This window comes from Mobula hypostoma, chromosome 15 (assembly GCF_963921235.1).
Source record: "Mobula hypostoma chromosome 15, sMobHyp1.1, whole genome shotgun sequence".
NCBI lineage: Eukaryota > Metazoa > Chordata > Chondrichthyes > Myliobatiformes > Myliobatidae > Mobula > Mobula hypostoma.
This window is the reverse complement of record NC_086111.1, coordinates 246,054-264,645: the sequence shown is the minus strand read 5'-3', so window position 1 is coordinate 264,645 and position 18,592 is coordinate 246,054. Positions and strand designations below refer to the sequence as shown.

General features: G+C 40.5%; 1 protein-coding gene across 1 annotated transcript in view; it reads right to left on the bottom strand.

Moving 5' to 3' along the window:
• emc3 (ER membrane protein complex subunit 3) overlaps positions 1-18,592 on the bottom strand; it is a 30,649-nt gene that overhangs the window by 8,961 nt on the left and 3,096 nt on the right. Inside the window, exons 2-7 of the mRNA XM_063067565.1 lie at positions 10,350-10,407; positions 9,831-9,924; positions 7,048-7,152; positions 6,478-6,559; positions 2,653-2,732; positions 660-742 (exon numbers count right to left, since the gene is read on the bottom strand). Coding sequence (XP_062923635.1) covers positions 660-742; positions 2,653-2,732; positions 6,478-6,559; positions 7,048-7,152; positions 9,831-9,924; positions 10,350-10,407 — 502 coding nt within the window. The remainder of the gene's footprint in view (positions 1-659; positions 743-2,652; positions 2,733-6,477; positions 6,560-7,047; positions 7,153-9,830; positions 9,925-10,349; positions 10,408-18,592) is intronic.

Here is an 18,592-nt window from a genome sequence, read left to right as displayed (position 1 = left end):
TTGTCAGCTCCGGGCCTGGACAGAAGGAGCAAAAAACAGGCAGCTCATAGGTTGGAGGAAGAGGCAGAATGAGCCTCTTTTGGATTTGGAGTAGGCGAGAGGAGGGGAGCCGGAAGCCAGGAGCAGATGGGCAGTGATTTGGCCACCACTGCCGGCCCAGCAACTGGAGAATGTCGTGGTTAAGGGTCGAAACACTCGGTGAAGGTTGGGAACCACCTGATGACATCTGCTCCTGGCTGAAGGCTACGGTTACCTTATAAGGTATCTGGAGAATGCACCCTAACAGGTGTATGTAACAAGCAAACAAGTGAATATACTCTATATACACTCTCTCAACAAGGACTTCAGTTCTAATATTCACTTGTATAGATCTGGCAACAAACCCCTTATTCCCTACTCAAAAACAGAAATGAATCCAAACAGTTATAACGTCCTAAATATGAAGCTTTGCATTTTATGAATAAAAATTATAGAACATTTTTTTATCTACAAAATACCATGAATTTCATGAACAAAATTACTGCTGACTTTGACTTTATTATCCAAATTAAGTGTCTACTAGAGCTTACTGTAAAATGCTGTAATGTGCAAGACAACTAATGTTATACCAGAAGGCTAGAACAGGATACTTCTATATTTATATGGTATAACTAACAAACCTTGAAAGCTTTATTTGTATCAGGAGGCATTGCCATTGCAGCACCTGTCATCTGTTCTTGCATAATACGTGACTGATCTGCAGCTACAATAAGAGGCAGAGTATTGAGTACAATGGATTAAATGTCAAAGTAAGGAAAGAAACAGATCTAATCATGAAAAAAGTATTTTATAAAAGGGAAAACTTTTATTCAGATAAGCAGCTTCATTTCATAAAGGGAACATTCTTGAATAGTATTCAGTTCCACATTAACATGGTTTACTTTTCATGCACAATAAATCCCAGAATAAAGACACTTCCATAAATTAAAATTAACTTATTTTTACAATAACAAGAATGGCAACCAATATAAAAGGTAATTAGTTTTATGAAAATAAAATTGCAATTCTCATAATAAGCACACTACATCCTTAAATTATACCCAGTACAAAAACAGAAAACCCATATTCTTGTCTTTATGATGTTCATGATTTACAAGGATTTAAAATAGTTCCACAAGCTTTTCCAAAGCACAAATCTATGTTCTAAGATTCACTGAATATTTTATTAATTTTTGTTTTGCTGCAATCAGATTGTAGCCACCAACCCATTACCTCCTGTCTGGTGTAAAATTACTAATGCAGGATACTATTGCTGGTTGATTCAGCAACAACTTTCCTTTTTTTTTGCAGCTAAATATCAATGTTTGTTTTCAGGATTTGTAAATTATTTATTCAACACGTTTAAAAAAAGCTTGTAGCAGAGAAATGTCATTTCAGGTGATCCCGATTGGTATCTGGTTATAAAAGTACATTTTTTCTTTCTTTCCATCCTCTGAAATTTTATCTATTCCCACAGGTCACTGACTCACTTTGTTTTAAGGAAGTCAGTGACAACCTAATAGTTAATAGGAGATGTTTGGCGGTTTGGGCACAAATAGGATAACAAAAGAAGGCAAGGTGCTTTTGCAATTACTCATCATCATCCATTCAAAAATGGAAGATTGTTAAGACAGATCAGGGTAAGAGAAATGTTCATGATGGTGATAGTGGGAGAACAAGGCTTCTTCATGCTTCATTTTGAGCAGATCTTTAATACCAACATGGTAATAAAGATGTGCTAAAGCCTTACCTCTGCATTTCCTCTGAACCACATTACAGTACTAGGGTGCCTTCTGAATATGAACTTTGTTTTTGAAAGATTATATTCATATATACCAAGTGAACATTATTAATACAACTGCAAAACTAAGTTACTTTCTCTTTTCTTCATCCTGAAAACAGAACCCATAATACCAGCTCATTACAAATGCAGTCTAACTCAAAGGTCTTTAATGATATTCAACGTGCCCAATTCAACTCAAACACTTGAAAATTCAATCTCGATTAGAAATAAATAGGTCATAATCAAGTCTGAAAAGTAGAATTGTATTTAATTTTATTCTGGCTTGATTGTGCTAGTTAACACAAAGTACTAAATGTTGTATGGCTTTAGTCAATACAGTCTATAAGATGTTAAAATGTTTTGTATGTTGATAAAATGGAATACTGTATCTTTAGATTCCAAGGTACCTTAACCCATAATTTTCATATTCTCTCAAAATGTTTAGCAATGAGCACCACTAACCACAAGAATAGTAAGATGCTTTGTAAGAAGGGCAAGTAGGATGAATTACCTCATTTGTCCACACTAACATCTTGCTGCTGCTGTGTGACTTGAAGTTCCAAATTAAATTCTGGGCCAATATTTACTTTTTAAAAAAAATTCTTACACTAGTTAGAAGGGAGGCAAAATACATGCAGATAGGAAAAAGATCTTCCTGGCTATAGAAGCTTGAGGAGCTCATTTTCTGGTGAAAATTCAAAATGTAATCTTCTATCCCAAAAAGAAAATCTATCCTACCATACATCCAGCCTGCTAAATCAATCCATTGACACAATTTTATACACATTCCATTTGTGCCATATATGATATTCATCAAGACATAGTGTATACATGCTCAAGTTACTGATTACCATTATCTTGTCCCAGGAGTAGAGAATACATGCTTCTCAGTCCAAACACATTCAAAAAGTACCAAGATGCAGAGCTCACCCTAAGTACAAAAAAGAAAAAACAAATTAACTTGAAAAAAATGGAAAAATAAATGTAAATGTGGTAACATTACTGCACTATCAACTTTGTCTACATAATGATAAACCAGACATGCCCTCCAGTCAAGATGCAAGATGTTCCAGTATCAAAGCACATCTGTCATGCATCTTACTGGTAAGCTCCATCAAGGGAGAACTGATCAAATAGACCAAAAATGAAATGGATGATTCATGTTTTCCCATTTTTTCTCATCTCTATTAAATTTCTCTATCACTCTTGAGTCGGAATCCATTCAGCCTTGCATAAACCGATGCACTAAGAGAGCACTCTATTCTAATTGTGCTGTGTGCTTGATAACCTATACTCCAACTATATTTAGCCTTTACCAAGAAGAAAAATAACCTTCATATAATGTCTTTAATGGTGACGACACAGCATTTTACAAGAGGGGTTACTCTCATAATTAAGGAAACGTAACTGTTAATTTGTACATAGCAAGCTCACACAGAGTGACAGAGGCAGAATAAGCTAAATTTTAGCAATGTTCAGTGAGATGAATATTGCTTTGGTTATGTGGAGTTTTCAAAAATAGTGCCATGGATCTTTTACATCTGCCTCTTTGAAAGTCTCATTCATAAGACACTTGAAATCATGAAATGCTTTTCACTTAGCCAAAGGAAACAAGGACTCCAGAGGAAAGGCAGGAAGAAAAAAATGTAAGATTGAAGAGACAAATTTAGGAATCCTTATATAAACCCATGAGAATTTAAATTTAATTTCAAATGATTGAAATAGCTTCCATTTAAAACTCAATAGCCCTATTGAATTTTCAGTAGATTAGAGTTTCATGAGTTATATGATGCTGGCTTAGCCTTTGTTTATTCCTGTCCTACTTTAATGGAAGATTAATGCAGCAGTGAACAGATTCATGTTCCCCATGGATAAATCCCATCCACTGAAGGGAGCATTCACTGCAGATCTTTACTCAATTTTTATTTATTTATTTATTTTTAAGCAGGCCGTCTCACAAGTTCTAAAAGCCTTCCAAAAAATCACAATTCCCTGCCTTCTTAAAAATACCACTTCTAATGCTGTAAAACCCTTGATTCAAGGAAAAAGGTTTACATGAACAATAAATATGGAAATGGATATGAGGGTCAAAGCCCATAGATTATTAAAATTAAATCATTCAACATACAATGTATTATTGGATAATTAGATTAACTCAAATTGTTCCATTTCATTGTTTTTGTAAAGCATTTTTAAAAGTATGCCAGAAGGATAGTGGACAACAAGCTAAGGCTATTTAACACAAGCAGTTCATATTGAGCGTATATTGAATAGATTAAAAGAATGTGCAAAAGCAAATACTGTACGTTAAAAAAAAGGTGAGGTAGTGTCTAAAGATTTAATGTCCATTTAGGAATCGGTTGGCAGAGGGGAAGAAGCTGTTCCTGAATCACTGAGTGTGTGCCTTCAGGCTTCTGTATCTCCTACCTGATGGTAACAGTGAGAAAAGGGCATGCCCTGGGTGCTGGAGGTACTTAATAATGGACACTGCCTTTCTGAGACACCGCTCCCTGAAGATATCCTGGGTACTACGTAGGCTAGTACCCAAGATGGAGCTGACTAGATTTACAACCTTCTGCAGCTTCTTTCAGTCCTGTGCAGTAGACCCTCCATACCAGACAGTGATGCAGCCTGTCAGAATACTCTCCACGGTACAACTATAGAAGTTTTTGAGTGTATTTGTTGACATGCCAAATCTCTTCAAACTCCTAAAAAAAAAAGTATAGCTGCAGTTTTGCCTTCTTTTAACTACACTGATATGTTGGGACCAGATTACATCCTCAGAGATCTTGACACCGAGAAACTTGAAGCTGCTCACTCTCTCCACTTCTGATCCCTCTAAGGATTGATATGTTTTCCTTTGTCTTACCCTTCCTGAAGTCCACAATCAGCTCTTTCATCTTACTGATGTTGAGTGCCAGGTTGTTGCTGTGGCACCATTTCACTAGTTGCCAAATCTTCCACCTGTATGCCCACTCATCACCACCTGAGATTCTACCAACAATGGTTGTATTGTCAGCAAATTTATAGATGGTATTTGAGCTATGCCTAGCCACACAGTCATGTGTATATAGAGAGCAGAGCAGTGGCCTAAGCACACACCCCTGAGGTGCACCAATGTTGATGGTCAGGGAGGAGGATATGTTATCACCAATCTGCATTGATTGTGGTCTTCTGGTTAGGAAGCTGAGGATCCAACTGCAGAGGGAGGTACAGAGGCCCAGGTTCTGCAACTTCTCAATCAGGAGAATAGGCCATTGACCTATTGTGGTGATAGGCAAATTGCAATGGGTCCAGGTCCCTGCTGAGGCAGGAGTTCAGTCTGGTCATGACCAATCTCTCAAAGCATTTCATCACTGTCGATGTGAGTGCTACCGGGCGATAGTCATTAAGGCAGCCCACATTATTCTTCTAAGGCACTGGTAAAATTGTTGCCTTTTTGAAGCAAGTGGGAATTTCTGCCCGTAGCAGTGAGAGGTTGAAAATGTCCTTGAATACTCCCGCTAGTTGGTTGGCACAAGTTTTCAGAGCCTTACCAGGTACTTCAGCGAGTTGTTGTGTCTCCCCTCTCGCTGTGAAACGGGAACAACTCTTTTTCCTTTATTAGGGAGAGGCTGTGGTATGTCAAATTACCAGGTGTAGACTAGTCTTTGGGGTACTGCAAGTCTGTGTCTTTATTGATGCTTTGCTGCATGCTTGATTGCTCAGTGGAGGGTGCCGATACTTTTTTTGCTGGTGGGGGGGGCGGGTCATTGCCTTGTTGCCTTGTTGCTTGAGGGAGGGTGCTTTGGGGTTCTAATGTTTAACTGTCATTCATTCTTTGGGGCACTCCTCTGTTTTTGTGGATGTTTGCAAAGAAAAAGAATTTCAGGATGCATATTCTATGCATTTCTCTGACATTAAATGTACCTTTGAACCTATTGAAAAAAAACTACCGTTTAACTGACTAACAAATTATGTATTTAAATGAAATACAGAATAAAAACACTAATACATTATTGTACTATAAAATTATAGTTCATAATAGTTATTGACATAACAGTTCATCCAGTATACATTGCCGTGTTCTTTTGATTGGCTGTAAATGAACAATATCAGCGTAGACACAGTGCAAATAAAGGACTACCTTCATACAATTAATTCCAACATTTGCATTCTTCAAATCTTCATTTTCATTGCAACATTCAAGATGATTGTTGATACCTTCAAATTCCTAACTTAAAGTGTGAAATGTTTCATTTTCATTCTGGCCATTTTTGGCATCTCCAAGCTTGAATGCTCGAAACCGCAGTAGGTAAAAGAGTTCAAAATTGCCTTACTGCTCATTTCTCACCAACTATCAGTGACAAAAAAAAAGTGCTTTTTGAACACAAACACACACAACTAAAACTATTTAAAAACTACTTGCTCCAAGTATGGTGCAGTGTTAACGTCCACACAACTGACACTGGTTAGAAGTTTCAGCAAGTCTCCTGTGTCAATTTAGTGGCATAGTGCTCCAAATAAACAAAAGTAATCCTGGCTATTTTCTCAATTAGTTTTTGTTCTTTAAGAGATGTCCCAAATAAGTGCTGGCCACGATTAACTGCAATGCACGGTAGTTTGGTTTAGTGAAAAACTAAAACCAAAACTTGCTTTTGGCACATCATATCTGTAGTGTGTACTTTTCAACATACCAAGAAGCGTCCAGTGACAGCAGCTCGATTCCCTGCTGTAACATGGGCTTAAAACGTAATGTCAGAGGAAATGGAACCTTTGCTAAAAGGAAAAATAAATAGTGTTAGTAAAATAATTTTAACTTCAATTTACTAAACATACATTAGATATTTGGACTACCTGTACAGCACTAAACAGGATGGTAATACATCAGAGAAAAGTGAGAGAAAATGCACGTAAATTTGGATAGAGGTGATGGGATGAGTAGCATTTAGTACATAAGTGAAGCAGGTAGCGTTTTTTTAAAAAAAATGGCAATATGTTAGAAAAAGTTTTAAAAATATGAAATTCAGAGTTGTTGTAACTGTGGATGTAAAGAAGAACTGAGGAAGATGGTGATTAAAATAATTTGACTTTGAATAGGAAACGAGGATGAATTAATTGAAGACGATGCTGGAATAAATAACGGAATGGTACCAAGAGAATAAAAATTATAGCTTTGGTTTTCTCAACCTCACTTTGAGAGTACAAATGCTCATTTAAGATGAGAACAATTGTTTCGCTCGCACTTTGTCCAGGGCATTACTCACTTGTGACAAAACCGGAGAATGTCCAGTTGATCCAGCCGCCGATGAGAATCATCGGAAGTACATTTGTAACATTGCCTTTCATCATGTCCATCACCATTGTGGGGTCTGAAACATTAAGTTGGGAAAATTATTAAGTTTAATTTCAACATTTTTATCAGCAATACAGGGAAATGCACAAAGAAAATCCCCATCATATTTGTTAAGCAGGCTATGTCTTTAAAACTTTAAAAATCACAAGATGTTTGCTGTTTACTGAGTGTATCTTTCAAAATAAGATTAAAAATAAAGTGGAAGCAAGATGCAAAAATTCTTGGGTGAGAAAATAATGGCAATTACTTGACCTGGCAATACAAGTCTACTAAATTAATTGATACACAAATTTTATATTTTCACTCAACCTCTGCAATTTTCTTGAATGGAACAGATAAAATAAACAAATAAATGAAAGCAAATCTTGGGCATGGCACTTCATCTTTCACCAACCAATTCAAGTCCACACATCAGTGGCCACTTTATTAGGTAAACCTGCTCGTTAATGCAAACATCGAATCAGCCAATCCTGTGACAGTAACACAATGCATAAAAACATGCAGATATGATCGAGGGGTTCAATTGCTGTCCAGACCAAACATCAGATGGGGAAGAAATATGATCCCAGTGACTTTGACTGTGGAATGATTGTTGGTTTGAGTATCTCAGAAACTACTGATCTCCTGGGATTTTCACGAACAACCGTCGCTGGAGCATACAGAGAATGGTGCAAAAAACAAAACAAAAAAGTCATCCAGTGAGCGGCAGTTCTGTGGGCAAATTCTCTATGTTAACGAGCGAGGTCAGAGGACAACGGTCAGACTGGTTCAAGCTGACAGTAACTCGAATAACCAACACGGGTGTGCAGAAGAACATCTCTGAATGCACAACACTTTGAACTTTGAAGTGGATGGGCTCCAGCAGGAGAGGACACCCTGGTTTCCACTCCTGTAAAGTGGCCATTGAGTGTATATATAATGCCATATGTTATGTCAAAGTACAGAATAACCTCTGAATGTTCTTGAAGTGGAGATTTTACAACCAACCATTTTGCATGCTGGACTCCACAAAATCAAAGGGGAAAACAGACAAAGAGAAATCAGTGGATGTTGTTGACATGGCCCTTTGACAAGGTGCCACACATGAGGCTGCTTAACAAGAGTCCATATTAAAGGAAAGATATTAGCAGGGACAGAAGACTGGCTGACTGCCAAGAGACAAAGAATGCGAAGAAAATGCCTTTTTTGGTTGGGTCTGCTTCTTTTCAAGTTATAGGTCAAAAATTTGGACGTCAGAATCAATGACTTTGTGGCTGTATGAAGATAGGTGGAGAGGCAGGTAGTGCTGAGGAAGCAGGGAATCTGCAGAAGGACTGGGATCGGGAATATGGGCAAAGAAATGGCAGATGGAATATAGTGTTGAGAAGTGTATGGCCATGATTTTGGCAGGATTAAAGGTGTAGTCTATTTTCTAAAAGAAGAGAAAATTCAAAAATCCGAGGTGCAAGGAGACTTGGGAGTGATTGTGCAGGATTCACTATAGGTTAGATTGTAAGTTGGGTTGGTGCTGTGGAAGGCAAATGCAATATTAGCATTCATTTTGAGAGGACAAGGATGTCATACTAAGGCTTTATAAATAATTGGTCAGACTGCATTGGGAGTATTGAGAGCAGTTTTGGATCCCTTATCTGAAAAAAAAAAGCAGCAAGCATTATAGAGGGTCCAGAGAAGGTTCATGAGAGTGATCCTGGGAATGAAAGGATTAACAAATGAGGAGTGTTTGATGGCTCTGGGCTTGTATGAACAGGGATCTCACTGAAAATTATTGAATATTGAAATGCCAAGATAGAGTGGCTGTGGAGAGGATGTTTCCTATAGTCCGGGAGTCCAGTGAGTGCAGGATAGATACATCCCAAAGAAGAAGAAATATTCTAAAGGCAGGATGATGCAAACACGGCTGACAAGAGAAGTCAAAGCCAACATACAAGCTAAAGAGAGGTCATATAATAGAGCAGAAAATAGTGTGAAGTTAAAGGATTGGGAAGCTTTTACAAACCAACAAAAGGCAATTAAAAAAGTCATGAAGGAAAAGGTGGAATACGATGTGGAAAGGATGTTACCAATGGTGGGAGAGTCCAAGACTAGAGGATCCTTCAGAATAGGGGATGTCCATTTAGAATGGAGCTGAGGCAGCTGTGGAGGCCAAGGCAAATTCTAGGCAGCTTCTAGAGGAGGTTACATGGTCGGCACAACATTGTGGGCCGAAGGGCCTGTAATGTGCTGTAGATTTTCTATGTTCTTTTGGGGCTGAGGGGTGGGGTGGGGGGGGGGGAATGGACCAACCATGACAAAATGGGACAGCAGTCCAGATAGCCTAATTCTGTTCCTATATCTTATGGTTTAGTACCAAAGGGCACAGCCTCAGAACAGAGGGATATCCATTTCGATTAGAGATGTGGAATTTCTTTAGCCAGAGAATAGTAAATGTGTGGAATGCATTGTCACAGATAGCTGTGGAAGCTAAGTAATTGAGCACATTTAAAGTGGAGGTTGATAGATTCCTGATTAGTTGGGGTTTCAAAGTTATGGGGAGAAGGCAGGAGAATGGGATTTAGGGGTTTAATAAAACAGATATGATGGAATGCTGGAACACATCTGATAGGCTGCATGGCCTTATTCTGCTCCCATGTCTTATGGTCTAAATAAGACATTCCATATCTACTGCATAGATTAAAAATTAAAAGAATCGATTACCAGTCATAGGAGAGGGAGGAACAACTTTTCTTTTGGTCTTCTTGAAAAATCCATCATCAGGGTTGTTGAAATAATACTTCCGTGTTAGGAAAGACTAGACAGTTAAAACAGGAACATATTCAAAATTATAAGAAATTAAACATTTTGCAATCCCATTATAAGAGGGGAAAAGTAGTATGCACATTGTTGGTTGGAAATGAGGCAGTATCCGAATGGAAACCTCGCAATACAGGTTAAGTGCATGTAAATTGCAAAATTCCCATTACCTATGCCCCAACTTCCTATGCATTTTGTGGGTGTAGCGATATGGCAGATCATGGAGTATGGCACATCCTAGCCACACCAAGTTTTAAATTACTTTGAATGGCCAGCAGGAGTTTGACACAACTAAGTATGCAGAATAAAAAGAATTATTTAAGTAATCCAAACCACATTGACTTACACCCATATTATCTGACCATTAACATTCTGGCACTGACAAGAGTTATTTCAGGTGTGTTTATGGAAAGGAAGATTTACCTGTTTTGGAATATATCTGCCATTTTCTCTCAGAATTCTACTTCTGATTAGAATTTGACTGCAAAAGAAAAGGTATCAATTATACTTTAACAAATTCTGAAATAATTGGAACATAAATAGAAATTACAGATGATGGTTAACACTTTCAAGTGGTTTGATAGCCTCTATCCACACAATTGTTGGATGTACTTCACATTACTGGAATACTTCAGTTACTCACCAACTTGAAATACAAAGAAAAACTAACATTAACAAAACCACTGATGCACTAGACAGGAAAAGGTTCAGAGTACACATTAGAAAACAATAGTATGCAAAAAAAAATTGTGATTATTTATAGACAGACACACAGGCACCTGGCCTACTAAGAAGCAGGCTTGTCATATGCATGTGGCACCATCAGTTGTACTGCCCATTAACCTTTATTAAACTGCATTTCTGATATTTTTATTTACCATTTACTTCCATCTAGTGGTTTCTTTGTGCTTTGATTTCTTTTGCAGTCCATCAAACATTATAGCTATTGAAAAAAAATGACAATGCTTACATTTATGAGATAAATAATTTCTCTTTGACTGTTAGCTTTATTTTTGTTCTGTTTTGAATCTCCCAAAAAGCATTATTTTAATTCTCAATGCTAGCCTGAATTCCCAATGGGAGCATTTTCATTATTGAAAGTCTTGGCATGTGCTCAGAATAACAAAAGTTATTTCCATCCATTACTTAATTACTGGAATATTTTTTTAAATGAAACACAACAGTACTTTACTCAGAGTTTATCTAAAACTTTGACGAAATAATGAGTGTTTTTTAAAAAAGCACACGGTGAACACCAAATTAACTAAAATACACTGAAAAAGCAGCACAAATGAAATGCTGCCTCATCTAGGAATACAGTTTGCGTCGCAATGTGATGGGGGAAAAAAAACAGAGTAAAAGCACAGCTCCAATGGAAAGTACCATGAAAAGATGGAAGAGGGGTCCAGGAAATCTTTTCTGAATGCTGAGAGGAGGAAGTAGTGCCTGGTGGTGGAACAGGCTGTAGCAAAATCATGGGTGATTCACTGGATGTGGAGATTAGTGGGGTGTGGCCACGACAAAGGAAACTCCATGCAATTGGGATGTGAGGGGATGAAAATGGAAGTGTGGGAAACAGTAGATACAGTTGCAAGTCGTGAGGGAGAGCTATGGTAAGAAACAACGAAGATATTTTAAATGTCTCTGGTTTGCAAATTAGATCATAGCAGACATCCCACCTCTCCCGGAACTTCCGGGAGTCTCCCGCATATTAATAGTGGCTCCCTGATGCCCGCAAATTATATACAATATCACGGAAATAAATTTTTTTGAGAGCGAGCGAGAGAGAGCCAGAGAGAAAGCAAGCGAGAGCAAAGGCAAGCGAAAGAGGGACAGCGCGCGAGCGAGAGCGCTTGAGAGCACGCGAGCGATGAGACAGAGTGAGAGTGTGAACGAGAGCGTGCCATTGCAGAGTGTTCCAAAAAAAATATAAAACGTACATCACCCCAGACTACACTAAAGTGTACCCCTGCCTAATAGGGGTCAAAATAATGACAGTGTTGCTCGCCGCACTGTTTGTAACAGTGACTTTTCTATTGCCCATGGTGGGTTAAGACTGTAAAAGACATGTTGAGGTGAGTTTAACAGGTGTTATCTGTTTATTAGCACAGCTAACGTTATTTAAACTTGCTGGCTGGCTGCTAAGGAGCTATTCTATTGCAGACATCCCACCTCTCCCGGAAGTTTCCCACAAATTGATGGTGCTACCTCCCTGAAATGAGTTTTTGCAGGGTGGGATGTCTGTCATAGTGATAAAAAAAAAACTGGGAAAATGTAATGATATCCTTGCAGGATATTGAGGTGCTAACTGTGGGTTTCTAATGTGCACTGGTACCTAACCTACCCACTGAGACGCAGGTAGGGATGTCAGAAGAGGAAAGAGTCACTTATTAGACCATGCCAATATGAGAGCAGGATGGAAAGGCAACTGAAAGTTTCTATTTCTGCGTGCACAGGAAACAGCATCAACACACTCATCAATGTGGTAAGAAAGGAACGAGCCAAGAATGACCATAACAAGGACTGATCCTTATGTCCAACAAAAAAACAGGCATAACCTGGGGCCACACAAGTGTCAGGAGGTTTCCACCGACTTTAGATAAATGGAGTTTAAAAAATAGTTGATGGTGGGGAGACTACTGCCCATAATGGTAATGGGAGTGAACTAGTCGGGATTTTGTTTGAGGGAGTAATAAGTCATTTTTAGCCACTCTGGTAAGGGACAGAAATATGGAGGAAGTAGACATCTACTATGAAGATTAATCACTCAGGACAGGAAACTGTCAAAGTAGCAGAGGGCATCAAATGTAATAGATGCAAATAGGAAGGGGCATCAAAAAAGAAACAATAAAAATAGAAAGTTTCTCTGGGGCAAGAGCAGGTTGAAATGATGGATCTATCAGTATATTACTGCATGGCTATATCAAAAAAGTAGAGGATTCATGATACCTGTAAAATGGAAGGATTGGACCCCTAGTTTCTGTCTCCACCAAAAGACTTTCAACAGATATTGACTGCCCTTCCTCCAATCCTCCATCCTAGAAGGACTTCTTTTTAAAACCAAGATTCTGTCATTTCTGCTCTAATAAAGAGACCTTTCATAAAGGTCCTCAATTCAATTTGCAAATATATACATGTTTCCAGACTCTTGTTGCTTTAATATTCAAACTCACTCTCAGTCTCACATGTCTTTGGCTTTCTCCATTGCCTCAATGATGCTAATGCAAGTTCAAAGAACATCATTTCATCTTTCACCTCCTTGGGACGTAATAATAAATATACCAATCCCTGCAAGTCCCTTCTTCCTGCAGTGCTCGAGATACAAAACATTTCCTTTTCACCTTCCATCTGCCAGGTTTTACAGTAATTTACCACAATAACTTTGGTCTGCACAACATCATGCTTTCTCCACTCCTCCTGCAACTTCAAACATGCTCGTTTTCTCCTTTCTAAAGGAGGGCCCTTGACCTGAAATATCAATTTTGCTTCTCTCTTTGAAGACAGAATCTGGTTTGCTAAATGCTTCTAAGATTGTGTTTTAGAGTACAAGACATAGGAGCAGAATGAGGCGATTCAACCCATCAGGTCTGTTCCGCCATTTGATCAGGGCTGATCCATTTCCCTCTCAACCTCACTCCCCTGCCTTCTCCCCATCAATTTTCATGCTCTGACTAATCAAGCACCTATCAATCTCTGCCTTACACACTGAACTGACCTGGCCTCCACAGCTGCCTGTGGCAACCAATTCCACCCTCTGTCTAAAGAAATTCCTCCCCATCTGCATTCTAGACGGGCATCCCTGTATTCTAAAGCTGTGTTCTCTGGTCTTTTAGATTCTGCTACATAGGAAACATCTTCTCCACATCTACTCTATCGAAGCCTTTCAACATCCGATAGGTTTTAATGAGATCCCCCCCTCATTTGTCTGAATTCTAGTGAGTACAATGAGCCCAGAGTCAAACGCTCCTCACATGACAAGCCTTGCATTCCCAGAGTCATTCTTGTGAACCTCCTCTACACTTTCTCCAATGCCAGCACATCCTATCTAAGATAAATCTGCAGATGATACCACGATTGCGGGTGTAGTGGACAGGGAGGAATATCAGAGCTTGCAGACCAGCCAGAAAAGTAGGCTGAAAAATGGCAGATGGAATTTAATGCAGACAAGTGTGAGGTGTTGCATTTTGGTACAACCAACCAGGTATATCCCACACAGTGAATGGTAGGGCACTGAGGAGTGCTGTAGAACAAAGCGATCTGGGAATAGATCCATAATTCATTGGAAGTGGTGTCACAGTTAGACAGGGTCGTGAAGAAAGTTTTAGACACTTTCACCAATCAAAGTATTAAGTACAGGAGAAGGGACGTTATGTTGAAGTTGTATAAGACATGGTGGATGAAAGCTCGATTTCAACGTTTAAGAGAAGTTTGGATAGGTGCACGGATGGTGGGGGTATGAAGGGCTCTGGCACCAGTGCAGGTTGATGGGAGGAGGGAGGTTAAATGGTTCGGCACAGATTAGATAGGACGAAGGGCGAATTGCTGTGCTGCGATTTTCTATGACTCCAAGGTGCCCAAATCTGCTCACAATACTCCAAGTGAAGTCTCAACAATGCCTTTCAAAGCCTCAGCACTACATCCTTGTTTTTACATTCCAGTCCTCTCAAAATGAATGCTAACATTGTATTTGCCTTCCTCACCACAGACTCAACCTGCAATTTCCTAAATCCCTTTGCATCTCATATTTTTGAATTTTCTCCATTTAGAAAATAGACGCTTTTATTCTTTCCACTAAAGTGCATGACCATACACTTTATTACTGTATTCCATCTGCCACTTTGCCCATTCTCCTAATGTGTCTAAGTCCTGCTCCTTCAACACTACCTGCCTCTCCATCTATCTTCATATAGCCTGCAAATTTGGCCACAAAGCCATTAATTCACTATCCAACTCACTGATATAAAACGTAAAATGCAGTCCCAATAACGATCCCTGTGGAATATCACCAGTCACTGGCAGCCTATCAGAAAAGACTCCCTTTATTCACATTCATTGATTCCTTTCAATCAAACAATGCTCTATCCATGTGAATATCTTTTCTATAATACCACGGGTCCTTATCTTTGAATAGACTCTTCTTGGGCTTCCAGCCGGGTACATGTGGGTTTCCATCGTGCTGATATAGCTGCACTGCATTCACAGGGAATCCTGTAAACGCCAGCAGTCCCAAGTCCCTCCTCGTTGTTAGGTTTCCTGCTTTTTCTAGTGGAAACCCGCATCAAGGAGCATAGGAGGTGTACTCATTTGGGCTACCCGGAGAAATCTGTAGTAGCAGAACATTGTATTCGCAATGGCCATAGGAATGACTTCCGACAGCACAGAACTACTGTGGTGCGCCAGTAGCTTTTGGGACCACCTGGTGAAAGAAACCATTGGAATAAAACTAGAGAAGAACAATTTTAACAAAGCTGAAAGTCTCGCCCTAGGAACGGGAATTTGACTGTAAACAAGGTGGGACAGTGGAAACCTGATTGGTTGTGTACTAACCAATCAGGCGGGACGTGCGATGGTGGTATGTATACCACCAGACTAGACATGCCTACTAGGCATCAGCCCTGATGAAGATGGCACAGTTTGTCATCGAAACATCAGTTATAATTGATACCTATACCTGACTGGAAGCCCAAGAAGAGTTTACTCGTCATATACTCCAGGAAAGCACTAGATCTTTTTTCAGCACTTACCGTGCTAAGCAGCCTCATGTGTGCACCTTGTCAAAGGCCTTCTGAAAATCCAAGTACACAACATCCACTGACGTTGTCTATCCTGTTTGTCATTTTCTCAAAGAATTCCAACGGATTTGTGAGGCAAGATTTTCCCTTGAGGAAACCATGCTGATCTTGGTCTATTTTATCATGTGCCCCCAAGAACTGTGAAACCTCATCCTTAACAATAAACTCCAACACCATTCTAACCACTGAGGTCAGGCCAACTGGCCTATAATTTTTTTCCTTCTGCCTCCCTCCCTCCTTGAAGAGTGGAGTGACATTTGCAATTTTCCAGTCCTCCAGAACCAATTGATTCTTGAAAGATCATTACTAATGCCTCTACAGTCTCTTCATCAATCTTTTTCAGAACCCTGGGGTGTAGTGCATCTGGTCCAGGTGACGTATCTACCTTCAGACCTTTCAGCTTCCCAAGCACCTTCTCCCTAATAATACCAACTGCACTCACTTCTGGCACTCTCGAACTTCCGGCATATTGCCGGCATCTTCCACAGCGAAGACCGATGCAAAATATGTATTTAGTCCATCCGCCATTTCCTTGTTCCCATTACTACCTCTTCAGCATAATTTTCCAATGGTCCACTATCTACTCTCACCTCCCTTTTACTCTTTACATATCTGGAAAATAAAACACTGGGTATCCTCTAATATTATTGGCTAGCTTACCTTGTGATTTAATTCTGGACAACATCAGAGCAGAAACAAATACTTTGGGCCCCACCACAACCACTCTGTCCATTTAGCATCCTAATGCTTTCGCTGCTTTGGTGAATCAGGTTCTGAGACCGATACTAATTCAATGTTGTGAAAATCTCTGCCTCCACTCAAGAGATAGGAAACTGTTCCAAGGATCTGCTACATAACATACCTCCTACCCCTTACCTTAAACTCAAGCTCTTTAACTTTGACACCTCTGCTATGGCAACTCACCCTATTAGCAGCACTCAATTTTGCATAGCTTAAATTAAGACACTTTCTGCCCTGGACCAACCCCCCACTGGTCCAAGGAAAGCACAGTGTCCTATCCAGCTATCACAGCTGTTGACTCTCACAGCTATCTGGACTATTCCTCTTCTCACCCTGTCTCTTGCAAAAACGCCATCCCCTTCTCGCAATTCCTCCGTCCCCGCCGCATCTGCTCTCAGGATGAGGCTTTTCATTCTAGGAGGAGGGAGATGTCTTCCTTTTTTAAAGAAAGGGGCTTCCCTTCCTCCACTATCAACTCTGCTCTTAAACGCATCTCCCCCATTTCACATACATCTGTTCTCACTCCATCCTCCCGCCACCCCACTAGGAATAGGGTTCCCCTGGTCCTCACCTACCACCCCACCAGCCTCCGGGTCCAACATATTATTCTCTGTAACTTCTGCCACCTCCAACGGGATCCCACCACTAAGCACATCTTTCCCTCCCCTCCCCTCTGCATTCCGCAGGGATCGCTCCCTACACAACTCCCTTGTCCATTTGTCCCCCCCATCCCTCCCCACTGATCTCCCTCCTGGCACTTATCCGTGTAAGCGGAACAAGTGCTACACATGCCCTTACACTTCCTCCCTTACCACCATTCAGGGCCCCAAACGGTCCTTCCAGGTGAGGCAACACTTCACCTGTGAGTCGACTGGGGTGATATACTGCGTCCGGTGCTCCCGATGTGGCCTTTTATATATTGGCGAGACCCGACGCAGACTGGGAGACCGCTTTGCTGAACATCTACGCTCTGTCCGCCAGAGAACGCAGGATCTCCCAGTGGCCACACATTTTAATTCCACATCCCATTCTGACATATCTATCCACGGCCTCCTCGACTGTAAAGATGAAGCCACACTCAGGTTGGAGGAACAACACCTTATATTCCGTCTGGGTAGCCTCCAACCTAATGGCATGAACATCGACTTCTCCAACTTCCGCTAAGGCCCCACCTCCCCCTCGTACCCCATTTGTTACTTATTTTTATGCACACATTCTTTCTCTCACTCTCCTTTTTCTCCCTCTGAATATACCTCTTGCCCATCCTCTGGGTCCCGCCCCCCCCTTGTCTTTCTTCCCGGACCTCCTGTCCCATGATCCTCTCGTATCCCCTTTTGCCAATCACCTGTCCAGCTCTTGGCTCTATCCCTCCCCCTCCAACTTTCAAATCCCTTACTCACTCTTCCTTCAGTTAGTCCTGACGAAAGGTCTCGGCCTGAAACGTCGACTGCACCTCTTCCTACAGATGCTGCCTGGCCTGCTGCGTTCACCAGCAACTTTGATGTGTGTTGCTGTCCTATCCAATTACTTTCCACAATATGAAAAACTCTATTTTACATTGGACAAGTAATATAAAAACTTAAAGACTGCTGAGAGGTCACGCTAAGTGGTAGATAGCCCTTTGTGCCTCTGTATATGTTTTGAGAATTAATGGTGGCTAATGACAGACAGTGATCGGAGATTAACAGCAGTGGGAAGAAGCCATGGCTGGTGATTCTCTAGCTGTTAACTCAACAGATAAGCATGATAAATCAAAGTTGCTGGTGAACACAGCAGGCCAGGCAGCATCTCTAGGACGAGGTACAGTCGACGTTTCAGGCCGAGACCCTTCGTCAGGACTAACTGAAGGAAGAGCTAGTAAGAGATTTGAAAGTGGGAGGGGGAGGGGGAGATCCAAAATGATAGGAGAAGACAGGAGGGGGAGGGATGGAGCCAAGAGTTGGACAGGTGATTGGCAAAAGGGATACGAGAGGATCATGGGACAAGAGGCCCAGGGAGAAGGAAAGGGGGGGGGCGGAAACCCAGAGGATGGGCAAGGGGTATAGTCAGAGGGACAGAGGGAGAAAAAGGAGAGTGAGAGAAAGAATGTGTGTATATAAATAAATAACGGATGGGGTACGAGGGGGAGGTGGG